This window comes from Melanostigma gelatinosum (assembly GCF_949748355.1).
Source record: "Melanostigma gelatinosum genome assembly, chromosome: 8".
NCBI lineage: Eukaryota > Metazoa > Chordata > Actinopteri > Perciformes > Zoarcidae > Melanostigma > Melanostigma gelatinosum.
The window spans coordinates 15,493,552-15,516,315 of record NC_136641.1 but is presented as its reverse complement, the minus strand read 5'-3'; the positions used below and the strand labels follow the sequence as shown (position 1 = coordinate 15,516,315).

General features: G+C 44.3%; 1 protein-coding gene across 3 annotated transcripts in view; it reads right to left on the bottom strand.

Moving 5' to 3' along the window:
• rarga (retinoic acid receptor gamma a) overlaps positions 1-21,296 on the bottom strand; it is a 42,414-nt gene extending 21,118 nt beyond the window's left edge. Inside the window, exons 1-3 of one of the 3 annotated variants that reach the window (XM_079274454.1) lie at positions 19,918-19,975; positions 15,895-15,947; positions 8,644-8,999 (exon numbers count right to left, since the gene is read on the bottom strand). In XM_079274454.1, the coding sequence (XP_079130580.1) occupies positions 8,644-8,812 (169 nt within the window). In that variant the 5' untranslated portion in view covers positions 8,813-8,999; positions 15,895-15,947; positions 19,918-19,975. Of the gene's footprint in view, positions 1-8,643; positions 9,000-15,894; positions 16,023-19,917; positions 19,976-21,207 lie in introns of those variants that run through there. The other 2 variants (XM_079274455.1, XM_079274453.1) reach the window with 2 other exon arrangements.
• Between the last annotated feature and the right edge of the window lie 1,468 nt (positions 21,297-22,764).

Below are 22,764 nucleotides of genomic sequence, written 5' to 3'. Positions count from 1 at the left end.
ACTTTAGTCTGTGCGCCCCACACATTCATCTCCCCCCCCCCCCCTGTCAGGCCAGTACAAGTGGTACAGCCCAGCAGGCAAAAAAGACAACATTTCCTGTCAATCTGCGCTGCTGGCTACACTCTCCATAAACACACAGTGCCCTCCCTCCTCCTCGTCTGTCTCACACTTCACTCTTTTTCCTGTCTCGTGAAAGAAACCATGCTTTCACGTTTCGGGCTTATTTTGAATGATTTCGATTAAAATGTTTATTGACCGAAAAGCTTTTCCTTCGGTTGAAATCCCCTTGTTTATTTTGTTAAGCTGGTTCACGAGAGCAGTCATACGCACATGCATACACACCGGCACAGACTCACTCACACACTTAACAGCTCTTTTGTTGCATCAAACAGGAAAGAAGATCAGTAGTTTTTATGTGTTTCTTCATCCACTTGTCGGGTCATAAAGGGGAAGCTTTATGACAGCAAGAAGAGAACAGTGAGGCTAACAAACTGTTATCTATCAAAGATGTAACGGCGTGTTGTTAAAGATGTGTCTCTTTCTGTTCTACCTCTCCACCCATTTACACAATCATTTAAAAAAAAAAAGTTCAGATCTGGATGCATTTCAGAATAAATCATCACTGCCACGAGTCACATTTTTATGATCCACCAGCATTCTTCTCACACTCGTCTTTTGTCTGTTTCCTGTGTTTTTTTTTTCTTTCTCGCTGCTAGTTTCAAAAACAGCATCCTGGAAACTAGAAACTGGCCAATCCCCTGGTGTTCAAATGTGCTTTGTCGCATCGGCGTTGTTTGCCGGGGCTGCTCTCTGGACCGGCGTGCGGCAACACAAGCGATTTATAATATCATGTGGTCACACTTGAAACTCTTTTGTTTTCGGAGATTGATGGACCTTATCCGACTCCACTGGTTTTGACATTTCTTTTTCACTGTGTTTGAGACTCAGACCACTAACCCCAGGTTCTCCACTTGTTGGCACACAGCACTGTGAGCTGAGAGTCTTCCAGTGCTTCAGAGGGCTTTGCGGAGTGAGTTTAGACATGTAATCTACACATACTCTATACTGCTGCTGACCCAGGCCGGTCCCTGCCCCCCCCTCCCTCCTCCCCTTCCTTCCCCAGCCAGAGAGGTTGAACTCGAGAAGAAGCCCCCACTGGGCCACTAACTTTCCCCCTAAACTTATCCTCCCTCCTTCTCTGGCTCACAAGTCTCTCCATCGCTCTCCTCGTACCCCCCCCCCTTCTCTGTTTCTGCAAAATACTTTCCCCATATCATCAAGTTCCCTATGCTCGTTTTTTTCCGAACTGCATGATTTGTTTTAGTTGACAAAGACCTCTGCTTTTGGAAATGTTTCATTTTCAGTGGCTGCCAACGCACTGGTTATTATGTGTGACTGCTGAGTTCAATCATGTTTAATTGCACTTTAGATTCGACCAGATTCAAAAATGTTCATGTTTCTTTTGTGACATGTGTCATCTCTTTATCTATACATCAGACAGGGACGCTCAGTCAGCTGGTCCCAGACTGCTCATAGCTCCACCTGGGCCGGAAACCCAGGAAAATCTGACTTTTACCGTCTGACACTGTGATGCCAATTACAGATAAGACGTATACAACACATTGTTGCCACTTCCTCTGTATACAGTCATTCACGTACCAGCCAAGCAGTCAACAACACAGTGGTGTGTGAGGCTATAAAGGCGGCTTGTTGCCTCTGTGCTAAACGCAGCATGGTGACTTTGAAAGGAATGCAGAGCTTTTTCATTGCTTATGTGAACACGTGTGCAGTGTGTGGACGTGCTGAAACAGATTGCCGGTGATGATAGAGACACTGAACACCAGTGCAGAGCGCCCTCCCTCTGCAGCCAGATTCAGGTTACTCAGAAACACAGACATACACATAAAGTAGCTTAATGAAGGACGTAACCAACAAGATCCATGCATCCAACATGTATTTTCCATCCTTTTCATTTATGAACTCATTAAAGAAAGTAACAGAGGGCAATCCTAGCGTTCCTACCCATCACATCCATCAACTGCTCCACCAGCGGAACGTTTTTACACATGTTCAGCTCTGACAAGACATGTAATCTTATCCACTCATCTACTCATCACTCTCTCACAATACATCTCTGGAAGGTACCGGATGTGTCGCTGAAGAGGGATGACAGGAAGGTGAGGCATGAATTGAATTGAATAAACTTTGTTTTGAACATTTGTTGAAAAGTTAAAATGTATATGTAAAAACTAAACAAGATTGCCAATAAATAAGGGGACATTCAATAAGCAATTTCGATTAACATTTCATGTCTGAAATTGAGTAGGAAGAAGCCACATCTACCCCAATTCTGATCTATACTAACCCATCAATACTCAATCAGCCGCATGAACCTGCTTTCTGCCCCGGCGTCGATCCCAACAACAATTATGGGAGAGCCCATTTCTCAGCGGCGGCCATGTTGGCGTCTGTTCACATGCACACCAAAGACCTAACGCAGCTACTTTTCAGAGCACTATCACTCTTGGCCATCTTTCAGCAAAGTTTTTTTCACTTCTCTCTCCCTCTATCTGCACTGTCATGACATTTCACTACCCGTGTTTCGTGTGGGAAAAAAAAGAAAGATCTTTTGGTTCTGTGGCGAAAAATACGAAACGTCGTGTCTTGTTCTCATAGGCCCACCCTGTGCCTGAGTGCCCTCCCACGCCTTCTGAAGGCCCGTCCCTCCTTTCTCGCCCATTGCGCGCCCTTCATCTTGCACGTGCCCACAAAAGCCCATCTGAAAACAGATCCCTGCCCTTTTTTATAGTAGCCTCTTTATCTTCATCTGTCATCGTGTCAGAGCTTTAGTAAACTCTGTGGCCTCTCCTTTACCAGCAACCTTTGCTGACTTTGCAGGCAAGCAGGCACAAGCACACATGTACACACTTTAATACACAACGTTTCAGAAAGTTTCCAGCACTTAGGGCAAATTGGCTCCAACTTGCACGGAAGGATAACGAAAGGAAATCCAAGGTGAAGGCCGAGCAGAAAGAGAGAAAAGAGCAAGAGAATTCAAGAGTGCATAAGCCGACAGGCTTTAGCTGGATATCATCGGAGGAGCAGATATTCCCCTCAGTTTCACAATAAAAAAAACTCCTCCTGCTTTAAATTGACAGGAAAAACAAAGTATGCCTTTCTGTCCATTTCCCCCCTCATCTATTGAGTCATGGCCAGCAATGGTTGAAAAAGAAAAAAGAGCAATGTGAGGGGAATCGACTTCCAAAAAGAAGAGGAGCGCCTCGGAGAGCTGTCGTCTTGAGGCTGGCGGTTGCCATGGGAGATAAAACCAGGGCTGTTTATCAAAGCTCCAATCTCACTGATGGATCAAGGACACAGCCAGATAGCGCTGCGTGTGCTGTCATCACACACAAGTACACACAAATGGTCCAGTCCACGCATTGCTAATGTGCGATGTAGACCGTGGTCTCAGGAGCAGAGATGCCAGCGAGCAGATGGCTCTTTAATGGCGCTTCTTTTTTTCTGATCAAGAAAATATTAAAATGTTAATGAATAACTTTTATACTGAAATGATCTGGAGTTGATTCCTTCTATGTTTTTGATAACGGCTCGGACAACATGACAGATGCTATCTTGTTAAGAAATAAATACAATATTGGCATGTGATCATGCCAAATCAGAGATCACAGATGATATTATTCATATGTATGAAAACACACCTCATACATCATGACAAATCATTTTCACTGCTCTATCGTAGTCTTTTAAATGATCATAATCCATAAGCAATGATCACATGAGAGGCTACTATCCATCTCAAATATATGTCACTCATTCTTGAAGTTTTTCTGAAATCCTCATTTATGTTGTTTTCACCCCAGGCTCAGGCCTTTCTTTTCTGCCCCTTTCCAATAAATCTAACAGAGATCAGTAGATGACACAGAGATTGACAGAGGTCAGAGATCATCGGCTTTGCTCTCAAGAGCAAACTGAAAATTGAACTCTCAGGTGTCTCTGAGGGCCTGTCACAGCTTTAAAAGAGAGGTGACATCACAGCTTATGAAGGGGGAAATAAATAGAGAAGGGAGTTTTTCTGTGTCTGTGGCAAAGCTTGTGTCTGTGAGCGGCAGCAGGGCTGAGCTCATCAGTTTCAAATCCATATAGCTCCCTTACTCTTTCATCTCCCTCCTACCCTTCACTCAAATATACAGTATGCCTACATAAGCACGCATATTATGCAATATCCAAACCGCCACAGGGAGGCACGTACCCACCTACAGCACCTCCATCAAGGCTGGGCTGAAAGCCAGCACTTCAACCTTTATGAAAATAAGTAAGGCGGTACAATGTGCCGTTTGTGCTCGTTTGCGCATCCAGTGGAGAAGGCTTCACTCTGACAGTCGACATGTCCCTCTCCTCCATTTAAAGGTTCACTTTGACATTCCCTCTCACAGCACATTTCCCACCAAAATGGCTTCTTTACGCAACTCCCCGAGCTCCCTAAGCCAACATGACCTCCTTATGTGTGTGTGTGTGTGTGTGTGTGTGTGTGTGTGTGTGTGTGTGTGTGTGTGTGTGTGTGTGTGTTTAAAAATGCAATGAGTGTTTTTAATTATGTCACTCTGCATGAGGATATTCTTTTCTGCTGGAACATTTTGGTCCTTTTCAGTCTGCAGTCTGCCTGACTTAATGCCTGGTGTGTGTGTGTGTGTGTGTGTGTGTGTGTGTGTGTGTGTGTGTGTGTGTGTGTGTGTGTGTGTGTGTGTGTGTGTGTGTGTGTGTGTGTGTGTGTGTGTGTGTGTGTTTGAAAATGGGTGAAATCCTTGGCATAGCGAGTGATTATAATTTTTTCTACTTTTCTATCTTTTACTATTTTTCCGTAGTTTTCATGATCATTTTTTGGATGATTTTTGTGATTCATGATATACATTTGATTCAATATCCTGTCTTGTTATAAATATTTAATACAAATGTGGGCCCATTACTATAAACTGAACTAAATGTATTTTCTTTTTGGGTCAATATTATATGACTATTATTTACTATTTGATATTATTCTACCTTTTCTATATATTTTTCTATTCAGTAGATTATATGATACTTGATGATTTATATTTGACACATTTTTGAATTTATATTTAATATATGCCTGTGGCATTTGACCCATCCCTGTATATAGGGAGCAGTGGGCTGCCCATGACAGATGTTCCCAGTTATTTTTGCTTATATTGCTGAATCTGATTGGGCCAACTTGAGAGTAAACTGGCTCTCAATCATGCAGATCACAATCACCTGTGATGAATGTGCTTGTGTCTATATATTGCTTAATCTGCTTTATGATGGTGATTTGAAAATGCCCGATGAAGATCTCTGTTAGATCAAAACATTACACATTTAAAATTGTTAGGAGCTTTTTTTCTTTTCTTTTTTTTTTTACAGTGTGTGGGACTTTTGTTTGATTCTTGTCTTAGTATGAATCCCTTCCCAACACACACTTTACATAAAAAGCTGTTCACTTCGTCTCCACCGGAGGCACAACTGAGCAGACTCAGGCGGCTTTTACGTAAGGTTCAACACACCATTCATTCTTTTCTATTAATACAATGCTTTTAGTTTCATCCCACTGTGTAATGCAGCTGAAAAAGTTCACAGCTGAGCCTCTCGTGAGAGGCAGCAAAGATAAAGCTCCAAAGTCATGGTCTGAATTGAAAGTCCGAGCCAAGCAGAGGACTGCAGATTTTGGTCAGAGCCATGTGGGCTGAAGGAAATGACCTACTAGCTTTTCAAAACATCCCTGTGGCAGGCTTTGGGGCCAGGGCTCCGGCCCTGATTGGTGAAAGCTTATAGAGGTGTTTCAGGGCTCAGTGGTGATGTTATCACATAGTAAGTGGCCTTAATGGGCTTCCAACTGTTTGTTTGAAGGGCTCCCATAATGACAGGGATCAACTGATAACGGCCTCTGCTGCACACTGCACAGAGAGCCGTCAGGCCCTCTCATGGATGAACAAACGCAAATATAAAGATATGGGTGGTAAGGATGGGAGTCTGGCAGCACAGCCACATGGTCAGTGCAACTCATTCACACATGACTTGAAGTGACGCACGAACGTTTTCTGAGTCCAGTTTCTCTTTGTATGCATTAAGAATAAAGAAACGCCGACTATCTCTACATGTGCAAACACAGCCACCCCTCCTCTCTGCTGTCCCACTTCTGTGCAAAACAGGTATTTCAAAAGACACTGGTGCCAAAACACAGCGCTGCCGTGGGAGGTGCTCCGACCTGTCGGCACACCACGCACGGCCAACAAAAGGTAGGTTTCACCCAGGCTACCTTTCTAACAACAATTACGCACGGCGCTCTGGAGCCGGCAAGAATGCAGCGCGATTAACTGCATACACACACACACACTACACACGCAGAGAAACATCCAGAGAGCTACTCCCTTTATGTGGAAGTATTTTCTCTGTCTGGCATACAGACAGCCCTGACAACAATGAGCAGGCCTGTTAAGCCAACTCCTGGAGAAGAAGTAGAAGGAGAATAAAAACAGGGCCTGGAGAATGTCCAAACCAAGGCCTTTTGTCTGCTGACTGCTGTCAGTAAAGTGACTTGTAACATTCCTAGTGAAGGAATACAGCAAAAGGACCTTTTAAAAGCCCAGACTGACAGTTGATGGTTTTCCAGCCACTGGTAGAAACTTAAACTGATACTCAGATGTATTTCTGAATGAGCTTCAGCACAAATAAGATGTATGTCTTGTGCTAAAACAATTTGTCGCACACATAAAGCTAAGTCAGCGCTAATTGTATATGATCCCGACTTAATCTCTGACCCCAGCCTCGTTTAAACTGTGACACAGAGTTTAAACAGAATAATTGCAGTCCTTAACCCTTGTGAACGATACTACTGCCAGCGTAGATGTGTCAGTACAAGCAGTCATGTATGAGCGCCCCAGTGCATGTGGTTGCCTGCGTCTTTTTGTGCTTTGATACTTGTTTTTGTTTTAACTCCTGCCAGTTTAAAAACCAAAAAGAATCCATCTGTCAGCGCGGTGGGTTTTCACTCTGCGTCAGGGGTATGTTTCTACTTTTTAGATGAAAGAAGGGCTCTGTGGTGGGTGAGAGAGAGAGAGAGGGAGGGATAGAGAGAGAGAGAGAGAGTGAGCGTGAGAGAGAAAAGAGTGTCTTTGGTGGTGTGTTTGCATGTGTGTGCATCTGTGTGTTTTCCTAGCAGGGTGTGTTCTTGGATTCCTCCACACTAGGACATTACCCCCAGGTGCTCTCTCTCTCGCTTGCTCTGATTCTGTGAAAATAGCTTGAGGATTAGGTGGGCTACAGCGGCGAGGAGGACGGGGGGTGGGGTGTGTGTGGTGTGTGTGTGTGTGTGTGTGTGTGTGTGTGGGTGGGGGGGGGGCAGTACTGATTGACGGCTGAAAGGCTGGAGAGGTGCTCAGGCATGCTGTGGTAGGGGAGAGAGGGGGACTGCACACACAGGCAGGGGGGCTCTCAGGCTCTGCACTCAGCTGTTGCCACCCACACCCATTATAGCCCCTCCACCACCTACCACCCACCACCACCACCTGCCGCCCCTCTAGCGCTGCACCCAGATAAGATTTCAAATAACTCCCGCTTACCTTTACTTCATGTCCTAACCTCAAAAAAACCTGCTCCGTCTATTCTCTCTCTCTGCCTTCCTCTCTCTCTCACACTGACATCCTCAGCATCAAATGATGCAGCAGTGGTTTCATACGAGGACACTCCCTGACCTAGAATCCTGACGCTGATTTAAAAAATAACTCTTGAAATTAGCAGGTGTTTTGAGCCATGACAAGTTTGTGCAATCTGGCTAGTTTTTCCATGACAGATCACCACTCTAGATTGCCAACAATCTCCTCTTTGTGCTCTGTGCTGCATACATCATCCCATTTTAGTGCGCCAGCATACAACAGCGCCCCCTGTGGTAAAGTCTTAAACTACACGTCTGATACTAATGGAGCCTGCTGTTGTGGTACCTGATTGTTTGAACTGTGCTTTCTGCTCACCTTACTTTCTACAGAACGGTGTGTGGTATGCTCATTCTGGATAAATGTCAGACGTGTCTTTCAATTGCAATTGTGCTCATTTTCAAATATGTGCTGCTTCTCAGAGCACTCATCACCTCACATTGAAAGAATGTTGTTTTGTCTCTAATTGCAGACTTGTGGGTTGCCTGCCTCACAAAGGCTCTGTGAGAGGTGTAGATACACACACACACACACACAGACACACACATACATACGCACACGCACACCAGGGAAGCCAGAGTTTGTGGTCACAACCACACCATCTACAAGCATCTACGGAAACCACAGGAGTAGTTTAATCATTGTATTGATGAAAGTGGACTTTTTTTTCATGGTTTCTTTTGGGGTTTTTTTTTTCTTATTCCATTCGTCCTATATCACAAACAGACCCTAAGGTTTTCTATTTCCACAAAATTACACATAATGAAGTGCAATTTAAATAGCCTCTTTCCAGTCCATGTCCAAATTGTATAATGTGACTTAAATGAAGGTATGGATGACATATGTAGTCAGAGTTGAAATGGAAAATGATATACGAGAGCGTGGAAAAGTCAAACACACAGTAATGAAAATGACTTACAGAGAGCGGCCATCTCTTTGGGCAGGTCAGCACCAAATCTCCCAAACAGGCTGCTGTTGGCCAGCAGGTCGAAAGGGGAGTGGCTTCTCATGGAGTTGAAGGCGAAGGGGTAGACAGCAGGTGGGAAGCCGGTCATGTGACCCACCTGCTGTTCCCTGTTGGTAGCCATGGCGACGGAGCACACCCCGGGGTCCGCAGCAGGCCGCTTGGATGAAATTAACAGGCTCTCACAACACCTGGAAATCCCCTGAAAAGTTGAAATCCGTGTCCTTTTGAAGATGTGGGGAATGGATGAGTGACGATGAAGCCTCTGGTTTCAGTGACTGCACTTTCGATGGGTCGTCCAATTCACCTTTCTGAGGAAGAGAAGGCAGAGACATGTGTTATTTCTTTCTAATTAATCCACATAAAATGCATTGGATAATTCCTTGTGATTGGCTTGAACATGATGATACAATCAGTGGTCTGTGTTGACATCCTCCCTGGATTCCACAAACACAATTCACCTCACATCAACTCTGAGACCATGATCCATCCACACTCTGGGACGGAGAATAGTTTATCCATAGCTCGAATGCAAGAAGGATGTGCAAACCTCAGACCAGCAGGTAGAGAGAACGGGAAGGAAAGAGGAAGTGTGGAAGGACGGCAGGAACCAGAACAGATAAAGACGTAAGAGAAAAAGAATGACTGAGAGGAAGAGCCAGAAAAGCTGGGACTGGGCGAGGGGAAAAGAAAATGAGAAAGAAGTTTGGAAAAAGTTATAACAGGGAAGAGCGGGAGGGAGGGTAAAAAAAGAGAGCGAGAAAAAGAGAGAGAGCTCTTGTTCTTGCAGTTTTGAAGAGCTTCCAGACTTCTACAGTGATTCCAGGCTATGCCATATGATTTAAATCACCAGAACTACTATAAAGAGCTCCTCTGTTCCTGCTGCCAGCCTAGCACAGCAGCCTGCCTCTCTGCCTCTTTCCCTCAGGACCAGAGGCCCAGACACGGGGTCCAGAGCATGAAGAAGGGAGGGAGGGAGGAGGGGGTCGATGGGGGTAGAGGGTAGGGAAAATGAGATCCACTGATTGCTAACTGCTGCTGTCACTTCCAACTATCTTCTCTTGAGGTCAGGCTCCCATCATTTTGGCTCTAACCTCCTGCAGCCCGCTCATCACTGTGTGACTCCACACAGTGGGCACAGACAAGTCGGCCTCAAGTGTTGACAAGGCTGCAGTTATGCCCCGGCGTTGATGGTTAATACAAGAGGAGGAAAGAATTCCCGGCAAAGCCTCCCATTTTCTTTTTCATGTTTTCTCTTTGCCTTTCGCTTCCCTAGCGTGATTTCATGAGTGGGTGGTGTGATCAGCTTGTTTTTTAAATGTGGCTTTGAAAGAGAGCAGAGCCAAGGAATTTGGAACTGCTGTGGCTTGTGAATCCGGGAGAAAAGACAGGAAAAAAAATCTTGGTAATGAATTCGGTATAAACAAAGAAATGAGTTGAGGGGGTGGGGTGGGGGGGGGGGGGATCTAAGGCTGAACCGGTGAACTGCTGAACTGAGCGAAAAATGCACAGAGGAACAGTGACAGGGTCTGGGCACTGGGGGGCACTAAGAGGTGGCGCCGTGCCCAGGAAAAAGAGGGAGAGATTTCCAAGACGCACACAAACACACCACACAGTCTGAAACACATACACATGCAATCAAGCACTGAAAAAACCCTCTACACACACACACACACACACACACACACCTCTCACCCCTTGCCTTTTCCAGGGCTCTGGCTCCCTCCCTGCCTCTCTTTCTGGCTCTTTCTCTTTCAACAGAGCCAGTTAATTACACCCTACTGCTGCAGGCAGCTTCAAACCACCACTAATTTAGAGTTCCATTACAGTAAACTGTTCCACATGTGCATCCAGGACCCAGGCAGGCTCGGGTGGCCACGTTTCAGGAAGGAGCAGCCGCCGATAGTCACCCACCCCCATCCTGCCAACACAGCCATACTGCCATCTTTCTTTTTTCTCTCTGTATTTCTTTCTTTCCCTTCTTCAGTTTATCCCTCATCTTAACTACTTTTGATTTTTTTTCCCTTTTCTGACCCACCCCACATCTCTATATCCTCTCTTTAATCATGTCCTTATACCCAATCTTCTCTCCCCCGCCTCCCCCACCCACACCCCATTTCCATCTCTCTATTGCTGATACAACTGGTACCATGACCCTGTGCAGTGGTTACACTGTGTGGCTAACACACAAAAACATCACTAAAGATTTCACAGTGGGCCTAATGGGAGAAGAGGTACAGCCTGGAAAAACAAAACTGCCAGAAACGCAAAGCTTCATAGTGTGTGTGTGTGTGTGTGTGTGTGTGTGTGTCTGTGTGTGTGTGTGGGGGGGGGGGGGGGGTGCATGTGTGTGCATGTGTGTTATGAGTATGGACTTGGCCAACGTTTGGCCCGTTTGGGTGTCTGCCTCATGAACTCAAACCAGGCCCCATAAAGGCAGCACGATGTGTCAGAGTGCTGGGAGAAGAGAGAAGAATAAAGAGAAAAGGGAAGATGTTTGAGAAAAAGAAGGATCGTCGCATATTGTAAGACTGTACACATGCGACTTTTGTATTCCCACAGGGGGAAACAACAATATATTAATCCAAAAATTAAGCTTTAAGTGCTTTTCAAGCCACCAGACACAGGCGGAAAAACCTCAGCACAATAAACCGCAGTTCCACTGTACGCTTTCATGTGTCATGAAACAACGAAAGAAACTGAACTAAAGAGTTGTACAGAGACACACACACAGCCTTTTAAAATAGAACCCAGTCACTTCACTCTCCCCAAACACAATAATGAATTAATAAAAGAGTTGGCGCCAGCGTTTTTTAATGAGTCACATCAGCCCGGCAGCTTTTTACAGAGCCATTTATGTTTTATGTTGGGTCCTGTGGTAGGCTAACTTCGCCAGCCCGTCTGAGGCTATAAGGGGATAAGGGGAATTTGGAGTGACCTCATCCCCTGTTAGCCAGGGCCAAATGGGCATTGAGGGCCTCCCCACTTCCCTTGAGCCTGGGGGGCACACAGGAGGCAACAGGCAGCCAGGCAGGCGAAGAGCACCAGGGCCAGCTATGAGTGGCTTCACGGCTGTTACTGGGACTTTCCATCACTCTCTAAGGTGCACTGTAGCAGTTTAAATTTGCTTTGGTTGTTTCTGTAAATAGTGGACTGTCAGACCTCGCAGTAGTTCATAATGTTAAGGCAGACTCATTGGTTACTTGAGGTAATTCGTTGATTTTATCAGGATGAAACGACGTGTAGCAAATGAAATGAAATCAATCAAGATGACATTTCGGAGACAAGCCGAGGCACGCGTAGAGAGACGGAGATTATCTTGTTTGCTGACGAGTTTGGATTTCAACAAAAAGACGTTGCAGAACGTAGAATCGAGCAACAGGGAAAAAGACAGACAGAGACAGAGAGAGAGAGAACAGTTCCTACAGATTGAATGTCTGTCAAACAAAGGATATCAAATCCTCTGTGAGCTAAACAACAATTGTGCCTTAACAGTTGTGACGGAGTGAGGCCCCTCAGGCGATCGGAACTGCAGTCAAACATAACAAATAAATCACGGCATCTCAGGAAGCTCTGCACTACACAACCACGAAAAGCAGTGGGTTATTTAGTCAGCAAAAGAAACCACAGGTGATTACTCTGCGTATATATGAGCAGGATTCTGGGTGCCATGGCCGGCCCGCTTTGCTAACTAGAGGACGTTTCTTGTTGCAGTAAGGGAAACACACAACAACTTACAGTAACTGTGTGCGATGTTATATCGAGTTATAATTGCGTGTTTGTCTTTGTGGATATTTGTCTTTGAAGTCAAATTCAAACTCCACTCCTCACTCTCTTTTCTGAGCTTGAGTGGGTTCACGCGTTTACTTTGGGTTTCCTGAATTCCCAAGAAGGCCACAATATGCAATTGTACAAAATGTCCTGCGATGTAAAATAATTTAAAAAAAAATGTGTCAGTCAGTCCAGGGAGAGTAGCTCGTCAAAACCTTTTACTGGAAGGATTGAATTGTAAATTCACAGCCTGGAGACAAATGAACTGCACAATGCATCGTGGCAGAATCACAGAATCCTCTCACTCGTTTTCCACCTCGTTGCCCACTCCTGCTCATTTCTTGACAGAAGGCTGTGCACGTCTTCCAGGCACTGTCCTTCAATTGTCAACATCATAAAGTGATGTATTTTCAGGAACTGTGTAAAGGAAAGGACTTGAAGCAGAGACGGTTATGTTTAAGTTTCGGCTCGTTGGTGAAGTCGACAGTTAAACGATGATTTTACAATTCATGTGTCCTGAGTTGACACTGTCGTTTCCAACAGGTTGGAGCAAAACGAACACTTAGCGTCATCATCACTGTTTTGGACTGTCACAGACTAATTCAAACGTAAATAATGACACATAATGAGAGCGTTATCTGATCTTCTTTGCTGGCGTCAGCAATATTTTGGCTGTGAAAACAATATCCTCAACACTATTATCTGATGCAAAGCTGACTGCTCCCAGTCTTTCAACAAGTGTCTGGCTAATGGCTCCGAGAGAGACACCCAGCAACAGACGGTCCAGTGCCTCCAAACAGACCGCATTCCATCGCCTCAAACTTGTTTGACATCTGCCTGCTCATGGCATCACACAAACACGGATCTGCTTCCAGCAACAACGCAAAGAAGCACCTCTGTGTAATCACGTGTCAGTTAAAGAGGTATTGTTTTTCAAGAGGGCCACTGGGGAGTGTCATTGTGCAATCCAAAGCGCAAACTTTTTTTGCTCTCTCTTTCTTCTCTTTGTTTAAATATTATGTCAAAAAAACAGGCTGTGTTGACTTGCAGTGGTAGAGAGAAGTATGGAAAGAGTGAGAAGTCAGTGAGACATTAAACACTTGGTGACATGATGAAGTCATCCTGACAGCTTGCTGTTTCCATGATGTGGTGGCACTCTTTTGGAAGTACTCAACATGGAGACTTCAGCAGTGGGTCCAGCAACACAAGAAAACACACCACAACCGGAAAAGCCAAAGGCAGATGATGGTAAGATATTTTGAGAAATAAATAGAGAGTTAGAGCGACAGGAAATGAAGCAAGAGAAGAAAGTTCAGAGTGGCAACAGTGTGATGCCTATCTTATAGATTTCCAATGGTAAAGTTGGTGCTACGAATACATCTTGTCTTGTAATTACAAAGAAATGATTCACACAGCCGGCAATGAAGGTGTTTCCCTTCCTCAACTCAGAGAGAAAACAATCCTTTCTCTGTATAAAGAGATGCATAATGGACGGCTTCAGCGCCGCCACTTTTAGCCTCGGGAGTCAAAGCAACACTCAAGCAGGCCCAAACACACACATGGGAGCACAACATGCAAAACAACACACATTCACACACGTTTAAATCCGTGTCAAAAAATCTTTTGATGAGAGCTTGAAGGCAGGGTGAACATGTAAATCCTCACAATCAGAAAGCACACCTGCAAAAATAGACAGAGGAAATGGTGCGCAGATTGCTTCCCCGTTAATTATAGTGTGGTAGCAGAGAGCCCCTCGATTCTCCTAAAACCACCTGTCTAACCCCTCCCTACTACTTGGCCTTAATTGCTATAGAAATTCCAGAAAAAGACAGGCATCAGCAACTCCCAGATTCACCGCTCAAAGTCTTGTCACAAAGGACTGTTGCAGGTTTTGCAAGACAGGAGCTTTTGTAAGCCAACTGTTGTTTCAGTGGCTCCCACAAAACCTCAGGTGCATCTACACCTGAAAAGTATTCTCACATAACACACCAGGTTTCGCAATTTAGTTTAAAAAAAACTCAATATAAAATGTATACTACAGTTTCGTGACATCTTTAAACCTTGATGGTTTTACTGGCAGGATTATTCTGTTATTATAATCAGTGTTTCTCTTGTTTAGAGAGAGCATAGAGCCGATATACTCATGATCACAAGTACATGGATCATGAGTCATGACACATACCCATCTGGAGCATATAACAGCAAGCACAAATAACAATTGATTCCAAACTGTCACTGAAGACGAGCAAAATACTGTGACCGAACACCATGAAAGTAAAGCTGCTCTGCATTGACAGCCCGTCCCCGATAAAGAGACCGACGGGTGGTGCTCGGGAGGAGCAGGAGAGCGCAGTGACATTGCTCTGCCTCAGAGATGAGCTCCATTTCTTCCACTCCAGATGTCACTGACTCGAGAGTCAAACTGATAGAACCAGATGACAGCGGAGGCCTCCCTCACTCGCCCATGTTTTTTCAATTCACTTCAATCAAACAGTCTCTCACACTTATGTCAAGTCCACCAGGGGAAATAAGCAGTGGACAGCAGGTGCAAAGCCAAGGCAGTCCAGCTGCGGTGGTTTACCTAGTGACCAGTGACTGCTGGAGCAATAAACCAACACACTGCAGAAAGCTACACTCCAACATCAGGTGCCTGATCATCCGATGTCCAAATCAAACAAACCTAAATGCTGTTTGATTTGGCATGTGTTACACATGGCTCTAACAAGTGGAGCCTGTTAACTTAACACATATGCCAGCAATAATAAATAATCACAGTGACACACCGCTAACTATGGGAACACAATGGATAAACGTACTTGTAAACTGTGTCTGACACACCTCACTCGACAGGAATTCGCCTCTGCTGTTTAAAAGGTGGAAAACAATGCTTGTCTTTTCCAAGTGTTCATATGTTGCATATTATGGTGACTGCTCTGGTGAATACACATCAAACACATGCAAGCGTGTATACACGAACACAGACACACATGCTAATAATAAAGAGCTCCGCGGGCACTGGGTAACACTTGAAACACTCACTAATAAGGACATATGCGCACACAGGCACATGCAGGCGCACATGCTCACATATGTTTTTCTATAAACTCAGTGTCACGCTTACATTAATAAAGCAGAAAGAACACACTCAAACACTGCACACAAACAAACGTGTGTGTTTGGACTTTTTAGTGTTTACACATGAAAATCTGGTCAGATTTCTGAGAAAACCACAATGAATTGTCTCAAAGCCTCTCAAGTGTTTTGCACAATCTGTCTCTGTCTTCAATTAAAACTGTCCACCCGTTCCCAAAGAAATACAGCCGCTCTCTCTCCCTTTCTTTCTCTGTACACAGAGAGAGCGAGAGAGTAAGAAAAAGGAAGACAAACAACGACTAAAGTAACAGATTCTGAACTTTTTAAGTATAAATTACTTACGCGCTCTCGTGTTCATGAGGCAGACGGAGAGATGAAGCAGTTGCCGGAACGGTCTGATGAGCGGAGCTCGCCGGGAAAAAGGAGAAAGGTTGTGTGTACGTTCTGACAGCAAAGACAGAGTAGCAGTGAGCCTCTCTCTCTCTCTCTCTCTCTCTCGCTCTCTCTCTCTCTCTCTCACTCCCCAAACACAGGCACACACTCGCTCTCTTACTCAGGAAGAAATAATTATACTCTCTGATTCATAAAGCCTTCCTTTGTCACGTGACACAACACTTCAAATATCCAGCACATTTTGTTTCACAAGCCACAAAATGCCTGGAGGGAAGAAAAAGGCTCAGAGAGCTCAAGTATTTGTTTTTAATTCTCTCTCCCTTCTTTGTCTCTCGGGTGAATTATGTTTTTCTCTTCTTCATCTTCTTGGCTAAAGAGTCGGTTTACCTGCAAACTCTTTGCGCATGTTGAAATGCGGAGCCATGTCGAGATCATTCATGTTTAATCAATACATCCACAGTTTATTAAGGAGAGGATGTTTCAGTATCCTGAACATAAATAAGAATGTTTTGATTTAAGACAGATGATTCTTTGATGGCAAGCCAATAGATGTATTCTTCCAAGAAAGTCTAAGTACATTTCACGTGGTCCTTTATTCCCAGTGTGATCAATTAAAATGGAATAATCATGATGGACTTTTGCCCTTTGACCTATCTGCTCACGACAGGCATGTAGGTGCTGTTTTTGTGTATTTCATATTTGTGTTTGATTGCTTCGAATGTTTCTGTGACAATCGTCCCAGAGCAGTGATAATACAACATTACAACCACTGCTGAGGCTACTACTGATAGTACTTAATATGAAGGAAAGTACGAGGACCCTTGTGAAACTAATTAAGGAAGTATTGGACACAAAACGGACAGAATATCGAAAACATTCTCGTTGAGAATAAATGAAAACCAGAATTTGGCATTCAAAGCTGGAATCTGATATTTTTTAAGATACATAACATCTGTCAACATCCTGCCAAACATTATGCTGTTAGGAATATCTTCTAAATCAAGATTACTGGAAAGAAAACAACAAAAACTGCAGACATCTGGACCTAAAATCACCTCAGCTCTGGACATAAACTAGTGGTGGCACATCAGCTGCAGGGAAGTCCCGTGTGAGATGGCAGAGCTGTGCAGCTGCAGCAGCGACAGAGTTGGGTGTGCCTCTGAACGTGCCCCTCTCTCCATATGAGATCATATGTTTCAGATCTGTGTTTATGCGTTTGTGGTTCTGGGCGTGTGCCCTGCTTTTCTGAATGTAATGTTTCTCAAGTTGTTTTGGTTATGAGGAGCACCTCAAACCTCAGAGCTGGGAGGAAGGGGCACACCTTAACTGGCACCTCAACGGGTGCTTTTACCTCTGCAGCAAAGTACAGATAAACTACCCCTTGTGAAGAAAGAAAACAACCAAACAAGTCATTGTAAATAAACGCATGCTTCTTTAGCACTCACACAATAAAAATCGAGTCGAATTAATATCTAAACCAAGTAAGTGCAGCAAGCATTTTCTAAATAACCAACTTACACATGCACTACTTATTCTGAAACTTCATCTAAAACGATGCCCTTCAGGCATATCGGCCATGCATCACTTCACGTTCTCCCAGATCTCAGTGTAAGGCAGAATTTCCGACCAATGCGGCATGTGGAACTTTTGTTTTGGTCTTCCCAACTATCTGTCCATTTAAGACCTGATACAACTGCTGCATAGTGTTTTTGTAAAACACAGTAACTGGCCTGATGCAGGCAGAGATCTCATCCCCAAACACGCTGAACCCAATACGTCTCCAGGATAAAGTCAAGCCATTACAATAAAAAACACCAGTGCCCGGCCTCGCGCTCATTATTCCTATGTGCTTCCGATCTTTACAGCCACATGTGGTCTACAGTAGCCTGCTGAAATGTTCTTTCATGCATTTTGTATGTCAATTTGCTGGTACATAAGCAGTATTGCCTTTTTGCAGAAACCTTATATTCAGGAAGCGCAGAATCTAAGTCCCACTGCAAAAAGCACTTCAGACGATCCTTATCTTATTTACATTTGATTCACGTGTCGCTTATGAGGCCACTAAGGCTAATGTAAATCCCTTAGCTGTTTACATAGCAGTGCTAAATCAGCAATATGAAAACAATATGAAACAAGAAGGTAAATACAGCCAGAGGACAAGAACTACAATAACTTCATATCAGCCATTAGAGTGACATGAACTGTAAAGTATGCATTTCAAGTCAATGTGATGCCATCGGGCTGACCGAGGCCATGCATTTGTGTCAGAATGAGCAGTTAAGTCCATGATGACAGTCGTGTGTGTGTGTGTGTGTGTGTGTGTGTGTGTGTGTGTGTGTGTGTGTGTGTGCAGGGCAGGCTGTGCTCTTTATTAAATTATGACAGTGAGCTTGAGCAGGGGTTGTGTTTAGGCTTTGCATATGTGCGTGTGCTCTTTCAGTACGCATGTCACTTGTGAATATGTGTGTGTGTGTGCGTGCGTGCGTGTGTGTGTGTGTGCATGGATGAGTACGCGTAGGCAGTAGCAGCGAGAAGGTCAAAGGTTACTAGTGTTTGTGTTTCAGTGTCAGTGAAGTGTGCTCCGGGCAGAGATTTATGATCATTGTGTCTGGGAGGCTGCAGAGTGGGGGATAATGAAGATAGATCAGGGTGCTATCTCTCTCTCTGGGCACCACTGGAAACATGGCCTATGGCCCCGTCCGTTCTCGTATCATTAACTTCAGCCTGTGACATCATAACGAACTGCCCTGACATCAATCCTAACACAGTGTGCTCTGACAAAAAGTCAAACGCAAGCAAGGCAATTCCTCACAGGAAGTCATCCGGCAAACAGAGGCATTGTTAAGCTTTGCAGCTTCTCTGGGTGTGTTTATGAAGATATGAAATATTCATGGCAACATCATACGTCGTGTGTTTCCACTTTAGATTCAACATATTTGCATTCACCGAGCTATGGAGCGGAGGCCTGAGGCCCGCTGGCAGAGGGAACGCAGCAAAGGAGAGGAAAGAGGAAAGGGGGGATGATGGAGGGAACAAGAGAAGGGAGGAAGTGAGGTTAGAGGGGTTAAAGTGAGATGGAGAGGGGGGGAGGAGAGAAGGTTTGGAAGATGAGAGGGCCAGTGGTACATGGGGATGTGAAGAGAAAGGGGTGTGAAATAGTAAGAGGGAGGAAAAGAAAACTGCAGGGTGAGATGGGGAGAGGGATGGGTTGTAGAAGGAGGGAGGGGAGGGGGTTGATGGGATCGGTGGTGGGGAGGTGAGAAGGGAGCGGGTGGCTGTGGCGGCAGGTTTTAATCAGTAACAAGATGCCTGTAATGAGATCACTATTTCCCCACATTCAGATTAATGTCATGTGAAGTTTGGTGCCACACTGAGACAGGCAAGGGATGCAGGGACGAACACACACATTTGTGCACACATGTGCAGAAACACACACACACACTCAACACACAAATATACACTTGCTTGCACTTTCTTGGTTACAGACTTAAGCACACATCCTGTGAAATGAAGGAGCTCATTCATCCAGCCTGGCAAAGTGCGCTCATTTAGAGTCCAGCCGCCTTGAAGTAAAAACATACACAGAGGAATACTACTCACAGGAAAATGAGTTACTCATGGCAAAGGAGAAATGTATGTGTTAGGGACCGAAGGGCATATACCACTATGTACTCCTCTAACAAAAACAAATGAGCACAAAGCTTGGAACAGTTAGAGAGAGAGCCAAAAGCTTTTTTACTGCAGAAGGAACTAAGGGAAAACGAGAGGGGGAGAAAATAAAAAGAGTGTGCGCTTTTTGTGCATATTTTGGGGTGCATTCAGAGGCTGTCGACGCAGCGTGTGTGCCAGCATATGACCGCTCTGCCTATTCCCCAACATATGTGTCCAATGAAAGGTGAACGGCTCTCCTGTCTATACTTTCCTCAAAAGAAAATCAGCCATGATGTCACCATGAACCCATCTTGAACCCACCTCTGTCAAAAAGCATTACTCCGGCCCTCCCTCTCGCTGCCTCATTTTCTGTTCCACCTCTCCCTCCTTTACGCTCCGTTCCTGCCTCTCAAAATCTTCAGTGAGCTCCCATTCTTTTGCTTTTCCTCTTTTTCATATTTCCATATTCTCCAACATGTCCGCTCTTCCATCCATGTCACTTTTCTCTCTCACTGAGGCACACAAACGCCTCCTTTTTCTCTGGCAAGCACGGTCTAATTGAATCACCAAAAAGCGTAGCAGTTTGCCAAAAATGCCAGGATGTTCTGATTATCATAAACTTTGTTTCAGCTGTGGTTTTACAAAAAAAAAAAATGCTCTGAGTGCACAAGGGGATGCCAAAAAAATAAAAGCTGGAAAAAAACGAGGAATAGGGGAGAATGCAAATGAAAGAGGGGAGAGGGAAAGAGAGAGAAGAGAGAGGGGTGGTGGGGGCAGCGAGAAGGCAGCCAGAGAGCCACATATGGAAGTGATTCTGTAATTACTGCAAATCTGTGAGCTCAAAAGGAAAGGTCTTCTTTTCCATGCCTCCTTCCCTGCACATAAAACTGCCCTTGTGAGAAAGTTGGGCACTAAATACTGAGCAGGAAACATGAAAAAGTTTTCATTTGCTTTTGCCTTTTGGCATGTGGTTGCTGTATAAATATGTATATTGTATATGTTTAGTATGTTGAGGGTCTAATTTTGCTATTTTCCTTCACAGAAGAAAAAAAAACCTCTGTTGATCATGAGGCTAATTCCAGAAAGTCTACTACTGGAAAATCGTCTGCATTCTGTTCTCATTTGCTTTGCTTTGCCTGAGTTTAATCAACCGACCTGGAAGCTCATCAAAAATAAACTGGGGAGGTTCAGCCAGAGAATAAAGTGAAGTATCTCAGTTAACTGGCATCATCCACATAAAGCACCAACTCAACAAGGCGCGTGAGGAAAGGGGGCTGTTTGGGGGGAGAGTTGGAGAGGGGAAGGGGGTTACAGTACAGACAGAAGGACAGACAGTGAAGGAGACTTTCTTCTCAGCCTCAGGCAAAGCAGCGCTTTGCAGGTGTGTATGTTGGCAACGACTTCTGTTCTGCCCAGTCCCCAAACTGTTTCGGCAGCCTGTAATTATCTCGTCCCCTGCCATAACGCGTTGTCATGATGAGTGCTCGTGTTTTACGCACACGGGCGATAGAAGTAACACACCCGGATTGAGGCAGTTTGAGCTGCGTTTATTCTGAGACACGTCCAATTAATGACAGAAGGAGATGATTTATGTAAAGTACACGATCCTACCTTCTTCGCTTAGAGTAGTGTATGCCTCGGACTCATGAACGAGCACATTCCCGTCAGAAGTTTGAAACATAAATAGTGGGTGACATGCGCACGCACGCCGAAGTTTTCTGTGAAGGAGACAAAACAAAGTCAGGGACAGTCTTCAGATGAATCCTCCACCGCAGCACATCATCTTGGAAAGATCACGCCGGTTGGCTTCAGAGATCATTTCAGTCATTTGTCAGATTACCTTCGTGTGTTGCCAATCCGTCACTGTGTGTGTCGGCAGTTCAGGGGCGTCGATGACGGGAGCTACCCTGCGTGGAGATTTTTGGCACTGTGACGCCCCCTAGTGACGGAGAGAAAGACTGCGGCACACGTCCTGTCAATGAGGAGGAAACCCCTCAAGCGAAGGCGCAAACAATTACTCAGAAAAATGACAAAATAAGTCAGTCAAGATGTATGTATGTAAATATAGAGCCTACTAAATCATGCCACTCCTTGTCTGTGATCATATCTTTGAGCGGAATCGACTTTTTTTGGGCATATCAAGTTTAAAATGTCTTTACAGCCTCACACGAGTAAAGAAATGTTTGAGAGATAACAAGGTATTAAAGCAATTAGTTACTAGATGGAAAGTAATCAAATATATAAATAAATTACAATTATAAGCAAACATTATTATTACAGCTTTGTAACTGACATTTAAGATTAAAAAACAGTTCGTGTTAAATAAAACCTATTGCATTGGGTTTATTTAAAAACTTGATAATAAAAAAACATACATGTATATCTGCTTATCTCATTTTGATGATCTCAGACATTCAAGCAACGATGTGTAATTTATTTAATGAATGAAAACTCAAGAATTTAAAACGCATTTCATGACGAATTTGAAATTTGATTTTCAAACGCTAAAGTTATGTATCTGCAATAAAACCATTAAAGTGTGCTCTTGCATTGACACTTCTAATGAACATATATTTAGTCGAGATAGATCAAGTTTATACGTCAATGCCATAATGTGCCACTAAGAGGCGCTTTCCACAAAGCTCTGCACAGTTGACCTACATCTTCAGAGTCACACAGCAGGCTGCAGAGTTTGTTGCTGACTGAATGTTATCGAACTTTTTGCTGCACAAACATTTAAAAGAGGTGTACAATGGAAAACTGTAAAAAAAAAAAAAAAAAAACGGCACCCTTGAGAACACAGAGTGGACTTGGTTTTACAGTGTTCAAATAATCAAATGCAGGATTTACATTTAAATCTAAATCTAAAATCTAAATGTCAGCCTAAATTGAGCGTTTGCAATGATCGGCTCACTCCAGTAGCATGGCATAGTTTTAGTTGCGCATCTAGAGTTTCCTTTGGCACATGGGCTTTAAACTTGACACTTGCTTGTTGTTTGGCATGTCTCAGTGTTCAGAGAACAGGCAGTCACGGTGAGCCACGCCTATTGTCCATGTGCTTCATCCACCAATCTCTCCATCCCTGCGCGCCACACGCTGCGTATTCTGCATAAAATGTGTATCAGTGGGGCAGCACTCTCCCCGGCACATGCAGAGCCCACATGTAGC